Below are 15,001 nucleotides of genomic sequence, written 5' to 3'. Positions count from 1 at the left end.
CTGTGAAGCTGTTTATGCAAGGAAAACAAACAGAGCCATATACCTGCTGTACACAGCCTAACTAGCTGTGCACTTGCATGTGCACTGTGACGGACACCGTCGTCATTCCTGCTAACTAACATGCTGAAGTAAGTTATCAAAGAGGAAGTAGTGCAGAGGCAACTCGGTGCAAGTTTCTCTTGAAAAGTGAAGGATTAGAGTTGGGCCTCCCCGTTTCGGGGCCCCTCTTCCTGTACATGCACAAGGGTTGCTTGAGGACACAGTGAACCAGAATACCCGATGGAGGGAAGGGGCCAGGCAGGGGGAGCAGAGACGGGACGGCCAAGTCTCCCAGAATTCTAAGGGCTCCAGCTGCTGGATTAATGCGAGCGGGTGCAGAAAGGGCCGGCGGAGCGAGCAGATTGGCTGCTGCGAGGAGGGAAGGAGGCGCCTGTTCTCCAGGAGGAGACGGCGAGGCCAGATTTATGGATTCAGAAAAAGACGCAGTAAGGAGGGAGAAAAGAACAAAGGTGGAGATTAGAAAAAGGCCCTGCTGAAAGTGTTGAAGTTGCGGCTCTGAGGCGTGCAAACGCTTTCCCGTCGGAGAGACGAGCGCCGTTACCGCGGCGCGTTTGAGTCAGTGCATTATCAGTGACGACCTGTCACACCTGCGCTGCCGGGAGAAAAGGGGGCGCTGCCATACAGACACCCCCCCCATCGCCCCCCTCCAACCCCCCTCTTCTCTTCTTTCCTCCCTTGTTACCTTTCTCCCTGCACTCTCTCTCCCGCTCCTCTGCTCCTGCCGCCCCGGCGGTGGGAGTGTGTCTGGGTCCTGGTGGAGAGGCTTTGTCTGCGAACACTGGAGCCCTGACTGGCCCACGGGGGCCCGGGCCATGAATACCCACACTGTGAGAGCCGCTCTTTCACTTCACACCACTTTCTCTTCGGGAATGCCTGAACAATGAGGTAAGGAACTCGTGCACTCACTGTCATGTGCACACACACACACACACATTTTCTCACTTTCTCCGCCTTATACGCACACGTGCATCCGCATATACACCGTACTTTATACACACACACACACACACACTGAGTGAGTCATGCAGCGATGAAAAGCCAGTGTTTTGTGTGTGAACTCTCTCACCCAGGACTAACATCCTGAGAGCCTTTCTCCTCCATCAGTCCCTGCCAATCTCTCCCTCTAATTAAAGAACATCGGGTCCAATGGCGCTGGCCCGGCTTCTCCCAGACCAAACCCCTTCCCCGGGCCAAAGATGTCCCGAGCAGAGTGAATGACGGAGGTGATTAACAACTTCTCTGGATTTCTAATTCCCGGCTAAATGTTGAGCTTGGCGGAGGGGCGGATGCGGCCGAGGAGGGCGGCTGGCATGTCAGATAAACCCCCAGTTGACGAGCGACAGTCTGCAGAAGCATTTCAGGAGACGTTTGCAGCTCCGGCCTTAAGTTCAGTAATCACAGACTTGAATGTCAAGACAACACCGAGCTTGAAACGGCCTCTTCTTCTCTCTCTCGTCTGCTCTTTTTCAGGGGCCGATGCCGGCGCGGCCTCCCCGGCCGACGTGAAAGGGACCCGCTTGACGATCAGAAAGCCCGGCGCGGCGGGGTCGCTGCAGATCCGAGCTGGAGATTTGTACGAGGCAGGAATGTCAGTCAGGGAGCCATTTTAAACAAAGTACAGACGCCAAGAGCATCGGCCCGAGCTCCTCTACGCAAGTACAGAGGATTGAGATGCGAGGAAACGGGTCTGAGTGGTCAGGAGGACCCGTCCAGGACGGGATGGTCCTGCCTGACTGGGAACAGCTGGAGAGCTGGTCTACAGGGAGCTGGTCCACAGAGAGATGGTCTACAGAGAGATAACCTACAGTCGAGAGTTTCAAACCCCCACTGAGCGATGGTCTGTCGTCCCAGAAGGACGGACCAGCTCCAAAACCGACAACTTCAAGATAACCACTGACTGCACAACAATAACTATGTTTACATGAACCAAATGTTGATATTTAAACTGATTGATGAGGCTGATGAGGATGAAACTGCTCTGATCTCATCTGCTGTGCAAATATGCAAATATCATGTTGGTTTTAACACTTTTAAATACAGCTGAAGCTTTTAGCTCAAGGACGAATGTCTTGTGCTCCTGCGAGTTAATCAGGACCAGCGCAGAAAAATACAATAAACTATAAGGTTTTTTCTTTAAACGAGTACTGCAAAGTGAATGCATGACACAAATACAAATGTAAAGGTCCATCCTGTGTAAATACCACAGTCAATGTATCATTTTATTCTGAAAGGGCTCAGCAGTAAACGCTGCTGTCCGTCACATACGGGATGTTTAAGCACCAGAAAGTTGAGGTGTTCAAAGCTGCTGTGAAATTCTGTGGGGGTGGTATCATGCTGCGGGCTGGTTTTGTCCAGTGAAACGGGTCGGTTGCACAAAGAGGATGAAATAACGAAGGGCAACCTCAGGATTCACTGGAACTCCTTCAAACCATCAGCTACGTAGTTAGCTGGCTGTTGCAACCGAACGCTACGAGACACACACGTCAAAGCCGGACTGACCAACCGCTACGGGATCCTGGAGCCCTGAGAGGGGTACAATAGAGACCTTAAATACATATTTATATACTGTAAATGTATTAGACTTGTAGTCAAGACCGCCTAAACAGAGAACAAGACACTACCAAGACCAGAGAGAATCAAGACCAAGACTAGTTCAGACCGAGACCAAACAGAAAAACCTAGTAATGTCCTGATCCTGCGTGATTGTAGAACATCATCCTGGTTCAGCTAGTTTCCATATGAGCTTGTTTTCAACTGCAGCACAATAACACAGAGAAGTGGATGATGATGTTGAACTCACTATAAATGTTTTAATCCATCAGCTGAGATCAGATATGTGTGGCGACTGCACTACAGCCATTTCTACACTATTGGAGGATTGACTCCAGTGCTTTTAAGGATTGACACGACTACTAACTAGTCCCAAAGTCCTCTACCAGAATAACCAGCCTCCAACACCCCCCTCCACCTCAGAAAAGAAATGAATAGTAAATGTTACTGATTTAAAATGGACCTAATTTGGAGATGAAACCTGAATTTTAAATATTAAAGATACAATTATCAACTTGAAATTACATTATTTACCATTATAGTAATCAGATTACACTGTATATCAGCATCACTGAAATGGACCTGAAATATTATTCATATATTTATTCAAACAAGGCCGTTATAAACACAACATTGTAATTAAATACAGACACATGCAGATGCACCAAAACATTAAATCAAATGCAAAATACAAATAGTTTATAAAACTGTACATTAACAAGAGGAAGAACTGCTGATCACCAGATTCTGTCACCTTGGTGTGCAACAGCATCTCAGTTATCCGAGTCGGAGACCTGGTGAGACCAAGAGACCAGAGACCGAGACGAGACCAAGACCACAAAAAAGTGGTCACAAGAACTACAAGTCTAATATGTATGAGTATATGAACCCTGAGTTCATGGATTTTTATTATTATTATTATCCAGAAACTGTGCATGCCTTTCAAAACATGGCGGTTTGGTTTTAATTCCTGCTCCAGGACCTCAGCGAGCAAAGCGGGTCATGTGCGGAGAGGGCCGGCCATCCATGTGAACATCTGTACCAATATATAACAAATCCAAATCAGATTTAAACGACGTTTTAACTGTGGCTGGACATTCACTTGTCTGTTGAATGACTTGCTTTGAATGTCTGAGTGAAAATATTACTTGCAATTTAGTCGACTATACAATTATAACAAATACCAACGATAACAAATCAAATTTAGACGACTGTACAATTAACACAAATCACAAAGAGATAAATAAGTGATATTATCTGGTGTACCACCTGTTGTTGTACGTGTTACAGCAAAATCTATTCACACTGTTGGTATAAAAACTATAAAACGACTGCGTAAGAGATGGGGTTGCAGGTACACGAGAAGCAGCAACTACGCCAGGCGCAGGATAAATAACTAATATGGTGTAACAAACTCACTCACAAATCTTTAAAGTTAAACGCTTGACTAGCATTTTTAGATTGATGAACATTTTCCTCGATTTCTCACCAAAAAGTCCCTGTAATTTAGAGCCGCCCGTCACCTCATGGCCTCTCCCTTTGGGAGGATCGGCATCCCCGCGGCTCACACTCAAACCCTCCTTTGAGCAGCCGTGGGTGATGTCACAGACGCTGCAACCTAGTGCCGTCTGAAGAGTGCGGTCACGCCCTTCACCTCTAACAAGTTACTCTCTTTTCATTCTGGACATCCCTCTCTGGAAACTGCGTCACCGAATCATTTTAATAAACATCTGAGAGAGCGGTGGAGCTTGGAAAACGCCGGCATTACGCAGACATTACCAGACTGTTACACATGTCTGCTGCGGAGGAGGAACAGAAGAGCCAATGATCCAGATCCATGCGATGGGAGTAATTGGTCAGAGAGACGGAGAGAAAGACAGTAAACAAATACCAATTAACTTTTACGACAAGCCTTCCCCAGACAGTCGCAGTTCATCGCCTGGGAGCCCGACGGAACGAGGACGTGACCTCACCTGCAGTACCTGCATCGTAACCACTTATATAATCAACAGGAACGGCTTTTTAATTCATAATCCTGAAAAAAAGGACTAAGCTTCTTTAAATAAATCTAGTTACAGAACAAAAACGGACGGCGAAGCAGAAACTAAATATTTATCCTCTTCGTGTTAGGGCTGTCCCAAACACCACTTCACGGCCTCAAGAGCTTCTAAAACAAACATCTGAAGCCGAGTACGTTGCCTGCTATCACGTGATGCGTAACTTACGACTGCAGCTATTTCAGTAAAAGTAGACGCACTTACACCAGATACGAGACACTAAACTACACAGCCCAGCATGCACTGGGCTCCCATCTGGACTCGCAGGTGTGTATGGGACATCACTCCAATTCTGTCGTCCCTTCACTGGCTTCCTGTTCAATATCGCATTGATTTAAACATTTTATTGCTGACTTTTAAGGCCCTAAATAACCAAGCCCCTAGTTATTTTAAAGAATTAACCCCCCACCTGCCAGGGCCTCCCTCAGATCATTCCCAGGGCCCGGCTTGTGACCAAAGGTGATGGAGCTTTTGCAGTCCGGCCCCCAAACTTTGGAACTCTTTACCTGCTGAGATCAGGTCAGCTAAATCCCCCACTGCTTTTAAATCTTTACTAAAAACATTCCTTTTTAGAAAAGCTTTTATTTTGGTGTGAATATTGGTATTAATTTTAGACTTGGTTATTGCTGTCTTATGTTCTTATCCACTATGCACTGTATTTTTATCTTGATGTATTTTATTGTTCTTGGTAAGCACTTTGTAACTTTGTTAAGAAAGGTGCTATATAAATAAAGTTTATTATTATTATTATTATCGAGGAGCCCCTGGTACCCTTCGTCTGAGTTTACATACAGATGTATGTAGGCAGTTCGCAGGTCCAACCCATGTCCAGTTTACCTCACGTTTACTCTGATGCAAACACTCTCGGTGTAAAGGTCATGACCTTAATGATGTCTGGGACGAGGGCCGTGCACACGCCTGCACACATGTGCACACTCGCGGCTCTTCAGGCAACATTCGCCTTTTGAAACAAAGTGTCCTTCATGTGAGTCGTGTGTCAAGGAGCATCTTCCCATCAATATGTCTCTAGTAGACAGCAACACACACACACACACACGCACACACACACGCGCACAAACACATACACACACACACACACGCCTTGCGGCCAATCACAATCAAGATAAGGGCATTGCTTCTTAACATTACTTAATAAACAGATCAGCCATCACCTGAAGGACACTTTGACTCAAACATCCTGCGTTGCCTGAATGCAGCGTTGCCTGAACGCAGCGTTGCCTGAACGCAGCCTTGCTGGACTCCACGGGTGCCGGCCCGGCTCCTCGCGGGCCGAGTCTGGTCCCGGCTGCCCGTGGGTCGAGACAGTCTGCATGCGTAATTTGATTTGATGCAACTAATTTCGGGCAGAGGATTAATGTAGGGCAGCAGCTATCGAATATTTTGGTGATCGATTATTCTATGAAATATTCGATTGATTAATCGGAGAAAACCTTACTGTTGCTTAATTAAAAGCCAATTATAAATATACAATAGAAAACAAGACAGATTACTTGATTAAAAAGAACCAATTTGTTTCTTTTATGAGAATAATTGACATGTATTTACATATTATGCAAACTAATAAACTGTTAGTAACTGTTACTGTAACTGTTAATAAAATTTTCCAATAAAAATAAATACTATTATTTTTAACATTTCCTGAAAGATTAAAAAAGAACTTATTTTTTCAAAAATAAAAAATATTCTTTAACACTGCTTTTAAATTGTGCAACTTTCAGAACCAACACGTTTCAACAGCAATGCTTGGCTGTGGACCGGGACTTGAAACAAGAGTCTTACACCATGTGGACCGGCTTTTTTTATTATTTTTATACATTTTTTGTTTATTTTTAATTTAAAATGACCGCTTCAACTTAGTTCTGCCTCTTCCTCTTATTACTTTCGGTTTGCTGCGAGGCAGAGGAAATTCCTCGATCATTTTTTGTAATCGAGTTACTCGAGGAATCATTGCAGCCCTAGATTAATGACTGTCCTCCTTGAATTGATATACCGTATTTTCTGGACTATAAGCCGCACCTGTATATAAGCCGCATCCGCTCTATTTTCAAAAAAACAATAAAAAAAAGATATACAAGCCGCACCTGTATATAAGCTGCATCTGCTCTATTTAAAAAAAAAGATATGCAAGCCGCAGATATTTATGTTGTTAGATTAGATATTTACTACATGTACAGAACCATTTTGAACTGTAAATGATGTACATGTTTGTACCTAAATAGATCCTTTCCTAACAGTGTCTTTTAACACGGCAGCAACTTTGCTGATTAAAACGGGACAGAACCAAGAGAAAATAACCGGTATTTATTTATTTATCTATTTATCTGTTTGAAATCTGCTTCTACCTACTTCTATCTGCTAAAGAAGAAGTAGCGTATTCTTCTTTGCATTTATTTTTTCTTAGTTTTTATTCTAATTCCGGTTAGCACTCCCCCTAGCGGTGGAAGAAAAATCCACAGAATAGCTGCACCTTTGTATAAGCTGCACGGTTCAAAACCTATGAAAAAAGTAGCGGCTTATAGTCCAGAAAATACGGTATATTTTAACATCTTCATTTGACTAACGATACTTAATCAATACGATATTTGTGTAAAATAAATAAAATCTGCACTTGTTCGCTTGTATCGAAATGGAAATCATTATTTCAGCAGTCTTTCCCCATCCAACCACGTCCACTGACAACTATCCACCACCAGACTCTCCACCTCCACTATTGGCAAGGTCGGGCCCAAATACCAGATCATGGGTCCCGGAGCCTCAGCAGAAGATTACAACAAATATCTGAAGCTTCATGATTCACCGACTGAACCTTCGTGGCCTGAACGAGTGTAGGGCACCCACCGGAGACAGAGAGGTGCGCGAGGAAGATACCAGCCGAGTGGTGGACGACAGAAGGGTGTTACATGGAAAGCAGCTTGTCCGCCAATGGAAAACATTTTTTTTTAAACTTATCAGGGAAGATATGCAACGGAGAAGGAGTTTATCTGCCGACGTGTCACCACCTTCTGCAGCGTGACCCACACAGACGAGGCTTTCGGCGCGCCGTCTTGTTAAACGGCTACAATGAACCGCGGAGCGTTGAATGTTGCAGTCAGCTGTTTGCAAAAGTAATAATAAATAAATAAATAAATAAATAAGTCTCAATACCCAAATCGAAAGCTGGATGGAGAAACATCCAAATGTTCGGGTTCAGTTCTTTTACTAAAGTTAAAGTACTGAGTAAGTGAGAATTAAAGGAAAAAATAAACTTCATACCTGAACCAAACATGCATATAGATAGCACTAAAACCTCTGAAAGTTGTGAAAAGATGCTTTATAGTAAAAAGGAAAAATCTAATATTTTAGCACAGGTTCACTATTCTAAACCGGTGATGATATGAAGACGACCCGTAAATGTAGATGTAAATATATCATTACATAAATCACATCTGTGCAGTTTGTCTTCAGCCACCGGCTCAAGTTCCTGCCTGTCAGACTTTAATGGGGAAAGGGGGGGTCATTTCTCTCGGACACAATTTTTTGTGCTCATCAGCCATGACAACAATTATTCTTGGCTGTCTGACAGATTTTCCTCCCCATGTCACTTCGTCAGGAGCACCAATAAACTCATCTTCATTCATGATGAATGTATTTCCCCAGTGGCAGATATCACTTTAGAGGAGCTTTCAGGATCCTTCGCAGGTCAAACCGGGCTAACAGCACACTTTGAGGTCTAAGTGACTGTAAAAGGATGCTCTGAAAGTGGCACAACTGACAAAATGAGGGTTACAAACCTGAAACTGTGATTATTTATCTATTTATATATATACTGTATATATATAGTCTTGGTAACTAAAGGGAGGAGAATGTGTCACTATTCTGCTGTAGGTCAACAGTTCAGACAAATGACTCAACTCTGACCGTCTCTCTATAAAACATCCCCTTTTGTTTCAAAAGCCATAAATTGCACAACCTTGTGGGGTGCGTCTCTTCTACACCCGATGAGACATGATTCAGAACCGTCCAAACCCTTTATGAGCCCAAAAAAAGTCCTCAATTTCAGTAATTCGGTAAATGTAGCGCGCGTTTCCGCGCGGCTTCAGGGTGTGTAGACGTCCCTGCGGTTCACGAGGATCCGTGTCTGTTGGATGACTCACATGCACTTTCACTTGTTGCGAGCAAATAAAACAAACTGGTCATTCAACCGCAACCTCATGACTAAACCTCGGCCTGAATCACATCCTCGACCACACGCACGTTTACACGTTCGCAATCTGAAATCTGCCCACGAAGGTTTCGGCCGGTCATGAGACGAGGAACTCAGATCTGAAATCTTTTAAGCAACCTTTAAAAACATCATGAATGTTTTTGCGTAATTTTATTGTAGGTTATTGAAAATGGAAGTTCGGACTCGTGCAAGAGGTTTGTGCGGTCGGATAACTTTCACCTCAGACGGTAATCGGCTGATCGGGGCTGCTGCTTCTCCGTAATAACCGACAGGAAATGCTGGTTGATAAAACCTCAGAGATAAGTTGGTTCCTTAAACTCGGCCCGGCGCTTATCGCTCAGCAGCAGAAGGCCGTGAGGAGACAGCAAAGGGTTTCAGGTAGACTAATTTTGTAATAAAAGCTGAAAAGTGTCCAGTTCGTGGTCCCCCAGCCTAAATATGGAGATCAAAGATGAACAGTCAGACCTTTAAAGCTTCTTTCTGCATCTTCACCACATGAATCGCCCTCAGAAGTGACATCTTAATGACCCTGCTTCACTTTAGAAACAAGTTATTGGACCTAAAGATTCTGAAACAGAATCCTTTTTCATTTATTTCCCAAAGAAGTTAGAAACACGACGACAGGATTATTATTCCTGAGTGAATCTGAACTCACCGGTGAGGTAAATCTGTGAATAGATGTAAAAAGAGCTGCGTATAAGCTCACGCAAGAGTCTTACAGATCACCAAGCTGCAAGCTGCGACACTTGCTACGAGTAAGTAAGTACCCCCTAAGCAAGTTTTACTTCCCGTCCTTTTCATGGACTGTTAAATATCGGAATTAAAGATTAATTAAGATTTATCTCAAACCTGTAGGACGAAACCCCGATAAGCCCCGCCCTGTTGACAAAACAAAATGTGTCAACTTGAAGTAAAAGTGTTACCTGGTTCAACCCAGAATCAACAAGGTGAAGCTGTTTTTAGATGATTGAACCGACACGTGACAGATATTCGTGAGGATCAGGTGGCTTTTAAACTCATAAATGTGGTTTAGTGGCTTCTTTTATTCGTCTATTTCAAGCACTCTTGGGTTTAAACAATAAGACAAAGAAATCAAATGTATTCTTCCCACAAAAAAGAAAATAAAATCGAAATTTAAGGGATGTAATTCAGGTAGTTATTTAAAAGAAAAGCATTATGAAGCTGAAGATTATTATAACTTCATCCAATAATGTGAAGAGGAGCGATAACAGTGTTTAAGAATAGATTTATGTTTAGTTAAATATAGACATGATTACCATAAATAATCCCTTTCCCCTGTGGAAATGGTAGATTTTGAGCATATTTATTACATTTAAATATATAAGCTACTTAACATCATTCAAGATGCCAATATTTTGTTTGTAAACAGAGAAAATTAATAATCTACTTAAATCAGAAAACGTCTCTCATCTAAGGGTTAAAGGATTCCTGCAGAGCTCGGGGCTGCGAGCTGAGACGAGGTGGCCGAGGTGTCGCCGGCCGCTCAGCAGGGCCGAACCTCCGACTCTCCTGATTCGTGTCCTTAGAAGAATGTTCACAAAGACACTTCAACCTTCTGAATGTACTTGTATAACTTTTTTTTCCCTTCTTCTCTGCACAAACAGGAGCCTCAATCACTAATTTAAAAGCTCAAGTACGTTTCACTGACTCTCATTCTAGGCAGTTCTTTCTCTTTTCACACAGAAATAAAAAAGACAAAAGTTAATATAGATATAATTTCAGCTAAATTATTAAAAAGCTGGGAGAAGACCTTGAGACAGCCGCCTCTGGTCGAAGCTCCCGGGGAATCGTGATGATGCGGCTGTCACGGGAATACCGCCACTAAGGGAGCAGCGGCTGGTCCAGCCAAGGCAGCGCTAACAGAGAGGTCCTCTGGCGGCGGGCCACCGGTATCTGGCGAGTGTGTGCAGCTGCTTCAGACGAGCTGACGCGCTTTCATGCTGCTGTGATGGCGTTTGAGGGGAGGCAGACGCTGGAAGGCCTCGTCCTGGGGTGCAGGTGGGGGTACCAGGACCACGAGGAGGCGTGGGTGTACCCACTAACGCTGGACAGCTGAAGGGCTGAGTGGATGCTTTTGTTGGACAATTTCTTTTTTTCTTTTTTGCTTTAGTTTAAAATTAATTGAGAGAAGATTCAGCTGAAATTAGAAGAAAAACCTTTCAAAGTTTTTCAAACAGGCCAAAATTTTCTAATGATTTTTTTTGGGGGGGGTAATTTTTTGTCTTTTGTGAGGAGAAAAATGTGCAATTTCAAGACAACAAGGGCAGCCACCCATCACGCCATCACCGCGGAGAGATTGGCGAAGGGCTGCTAATTAAGAGTCCGTCTCCGCCCTCAGCTCGTAGTCTTTGCAGACTTAAAAACATTTCATCAAACCACACATGCTGAATAATCCCATTTCAACCAGAGAAATTAGTCATAATCAATTTCATGGTTTCACTCCATTAAATTGTCATCTGGCCATCGTCATCGTCTTGAAAGCACAAAACAAACACCTCCATCAACTAAATTCTGTATTTATTTTCCTTGTTCTCTTTTCCTTTTTTATTTTTTTTTGGTAGTTGTGCTGCTTTTCTTTGCTGCAGTGCTCTGTGATTGGTCGAAGACGTGTGCCAAGTCACTTTGGTGCCGTCAGGATAACGAGTCCCATTGGCTGGCGATGCCACTCCGCCCCCGCCATCCACCCGCCTCCCGGGTCACAGCGTGGATACTGTATGTAGCCCAGCTCACGAGTGCATCAGGTGGTGTTGGAGGGGGGGGGGCTCTGAGCCACTCCAGGTAACACGTGGAGACACTAGAGCAACTCAAAGCTCCTCATTGACAAAGTGCAGGGATGAAGTGGACGACAATGCAACTATTCTCCGTTTTTTTGGTAATTTAACCTTCAAAAATGTCAAAACTAGGTCACTTTTTTTGTGTGGGGGGGGGGGTACTTAGCAGAAACTGATCACAATCATATGCTGTAACAATGCACCTTTCCAATATCTATCTCAATGTCTATCTCATACTGCTGCACCTTTCACTTTTTTAATTGTTTATATGTTAATAACAGCCACATTTGTCTATTTACTGTTTGCTACTATTTAAATCAGTATTTGTAATAATGTATTTGACACGGTCTTTTTACATTTTGACCGTATAGAAACATAATTCTTGCCATTTTAAGAACGTGATGTGCACCTGCTGTCCTCTACTGCCCTTACTTTTTAACAACTTGTGCTTTTTGTTATTTTACCTCTTTTCTTATCATTTTATGTCATTTTATTTGTTAATTACTGTTTAATTGTGTCTTGCTGCTTTTAATTTTGATGTAAAACACTTTGAATTACCTTGTGTTGAATTGTGCTATACAAATAAACTTGCCTTGCCTTGCTACTATTTAAATCTGGGTACAGTGAGCGAAATAAGAGAAATAAAAGAGTCAAATTCCCTGTCTGGGATGTTCAAACTTGGCTAATAAAACTGATTCTGATTTGGGCTTGAGCTGAATGTTACTTGCTTTATGATGATGAGGTGAAAGTACCAGGTCGGACTAGCAGAAGAATCTCGTCCCGTTTAATGTGTTTCACCGGTGGAGTCGTGGCTCCGCTCAAGTCTCATGACCCCCTGAAACCGTGCACCCCCACTCTCGCTCCGGGCCTTGTGTCAAGGCTCCGGCCGTATCAGCCGAGCTGGCCAGCATCAATCACTGACGTTATAATAACACTCAGCTGAAGAGAGAAGGAAAATGTGGGTCATGTCAGTGCTGCGGGTCAAACTGTCCCCCGCAACATGCCATGAAGACCAAACACCCCCCCCCCCTACTGGCACGCCGCGGCCATCAACCATCAACCATCCCTTTGTTGCAGAACCACACACTCAACGATAGCAGTAATAACCCGGGACGTGGTCCAGCAGCGGCGCTGCCGAGGTTCTGCAGCGGTAGGTGTGACTCCCACCTGCAGGCAAACCCAGGAAATGAGGCTCTGGCAGGATCTGGCTTACCGATGGATCCCGGGCCGCGGCGTCCTCCGTCTCACAGCCACCTAGGACAGAGGAGTGAGAAGCATGAGCGGGCCGTGTAACCCCGACGCTGCCGTCCACATGATCCAGCGCCGACAACCAGGCGCTTTCACGCCGGCTCCTCTTCCTCTCTGCTGCTGCACATCTGTGTTGACACGCAGGCTGATGTTCGGATCAGAGCAGGAGTGACTGTTGTGCAGATTGAGGTCAGGATTTGACACGGGGAGTTACGTAACCTGCTATATGGGCCAGAATAATAGTATTACATATGAGATCGCAGTTCAAACGGAAGTCACGGCGGGGGAAAGGCGGCGGCGCGTGCACAGCTCTGCGCTCACCGCTAACGGAGACGGCCCAGAAAGTTGTCTCGGGGCCTATTTCCCTCTGATGGTGTTTTATTTCTGTCCTCCGTGTTTTTTTATTCTCTAAAGCGGTTTTAATTTTTAGATTTTGTTTTCTGAAGTTCCCCTGAGGTCACCTAGATGGATGGATGGACTGATATATATGTAGATAGATAGATAGATAGATAGATAGATAGATAGATAGATAGATAGATAGATAGATAGATAGATAGATAGATAGATAGATAGATAGATAGATAGATAGATAGATAGATAGATAGATAGATAGATAGATAGATAGATAGATAGATAGATAGATAGATTTCTTTGCCCCTTCCACTTTTTTCTCCTCCTCTCTCGCTCTAACAGGGTGGGATATCCGCATTGGTTGCTATGGCACCAGACGGTTCCTCTTTTCCTCAGACAACAGCTATCTGCGATTATGTGTCTGTGTGCACGTGTGTGTGTGTGCACGTGCTTCTGTGTGTGTGTGTGCACATCTACATGTGTGCAAAAAGCAGTGCATACATGCACATATTAGCAGTTTTCAGCCTGTGCTCATCCAGGCGATCACAAATAAATAAATGAATGAATGAATGAACCCCTCCAGATTGATGGTGTGTGCAGCTCTACTCTGTAACCGGGTTTAAACACGTCTCCGAGTGGCTGCTTTGTTCATGGGATGTTAGCGGCGTCATCAGCAGGTGACCGCTGCAGGAGTGATCAGAGGTCAGTGATGGATCCGGGTGCATCTGTGTGACTTCACAGACCGGAGCACTGGAGCATCCATCCTGGCTGACCCCCTCTTCCTCCTCATTACGCACTCCAGCAGATGGCAGTGTGTTCATGACACTCCGCTGCGCCTCTCCCCCGGCCAGCCTCCCCTCCATGTTTATCTAGAGCTGGGAACGGGTTTCACCTATCAGAAAGCACTCGGACACGTTTTAATGTCTCCCCGCGATCAGTCCCACGACACGTCCAGATGGGCCGAGCAGAAAGACACTTCTCAGAGTGAGCTGACGTCTGTTTTCATGAGGAAAACACGACTCTCGGCCCGCCGTGAGACGTGGAACGGACCAGAGGATGCACGTTACACTGATGGACTCCAGATTTCCTGCACAAAGGTAGCCTGAAACTGTTGAAACAACAAGAACTCGCTGCTCCGACTGTGTGAGGGAGGTTCGGGAAGACAGCACTTGTCAGTCAATGTGTGTGTGTGTGTGTGTGTGTGTGTGTGGGGGGGGGGGGGGCGTGTTTTTTCCACCCGGAGGGGCCTCGGGCCGGGGCCGGGGGGGCGGGGCTCTGGGGAGGCGCAGCGTGGGGCGGGCCGTTCCAGCTGAACCCGGTGCACTGTAACAGCACTCAGGGCGGGAGGTCACAGAGTCCAGCATTCCTCCAGAGCTCGCTCTGTTTACATGACTGCTGCTGCGCCTGGGGGAGGTGGCAGCTCCGCATAACTACGCCATCAGATAAAACCAGAGCCCGCTTTTATGTTCATCCACCGAGAAGATAACAATCCTTTATTTATTGTTTCAAATACTCAAAACTGTTCGGGCTATAAATCTCAATTAACTCCTTCATGCTGACTGTATCTGCGTCCCGATAGCGACGACGGTCCCGGCGTCACGCCGCCCCTCCGCTCAGCCACCAGCATGCCGCTTCCTGCTTTTGTGTTTCACATTTCAAGCAAAGTTAATTAGAAAACAAGTCCGACGTCACTGAGAGGAATCAGTTAGGACACAGAG

The 15,001-nt window shown here is 44.9% G+C and overlaps 1 protein-coding gene across 1 annotated transcript in view; it reads right to left on the bottom strand.

Moving 5' to 3' along the window:
• LOC133460177 (uncharacterized) overlaps positions 1-15,001 on the bottom strand; it is a 43,713-nt gene that overhangs the window by 11,848 nt on the left and 16,864 nt on the right. Inside the window, exon 3 of the mRNA XM_061740740.1 lies at positions 12,898-12,938. Coding sequence (XP_061596724.1) covers positions 12,898-12,938 — 41 coding nt within the window. The remainder of the gene's footprint in view (positions 1-12,897; positions 12,939-15,001) is intronic.

The sequence above is a fragment of the Cololabis saira genome, chromosome 14, assembly GCF_033807715.1.
Source record: "Cololabis saira isolate AMF1-May2022 chromosome 14, fColSai1.1, whole genome shotgun sequence".
Lineage (NCBI taxonomy): Eukaryota > Metazoa > Chordata > Actinopteri > Beloniformes > Belonidae > Cololabis > Cololabis saira.
This window is presented reverse-complemented; position numbering and strand designations above follow the sequence as displayed.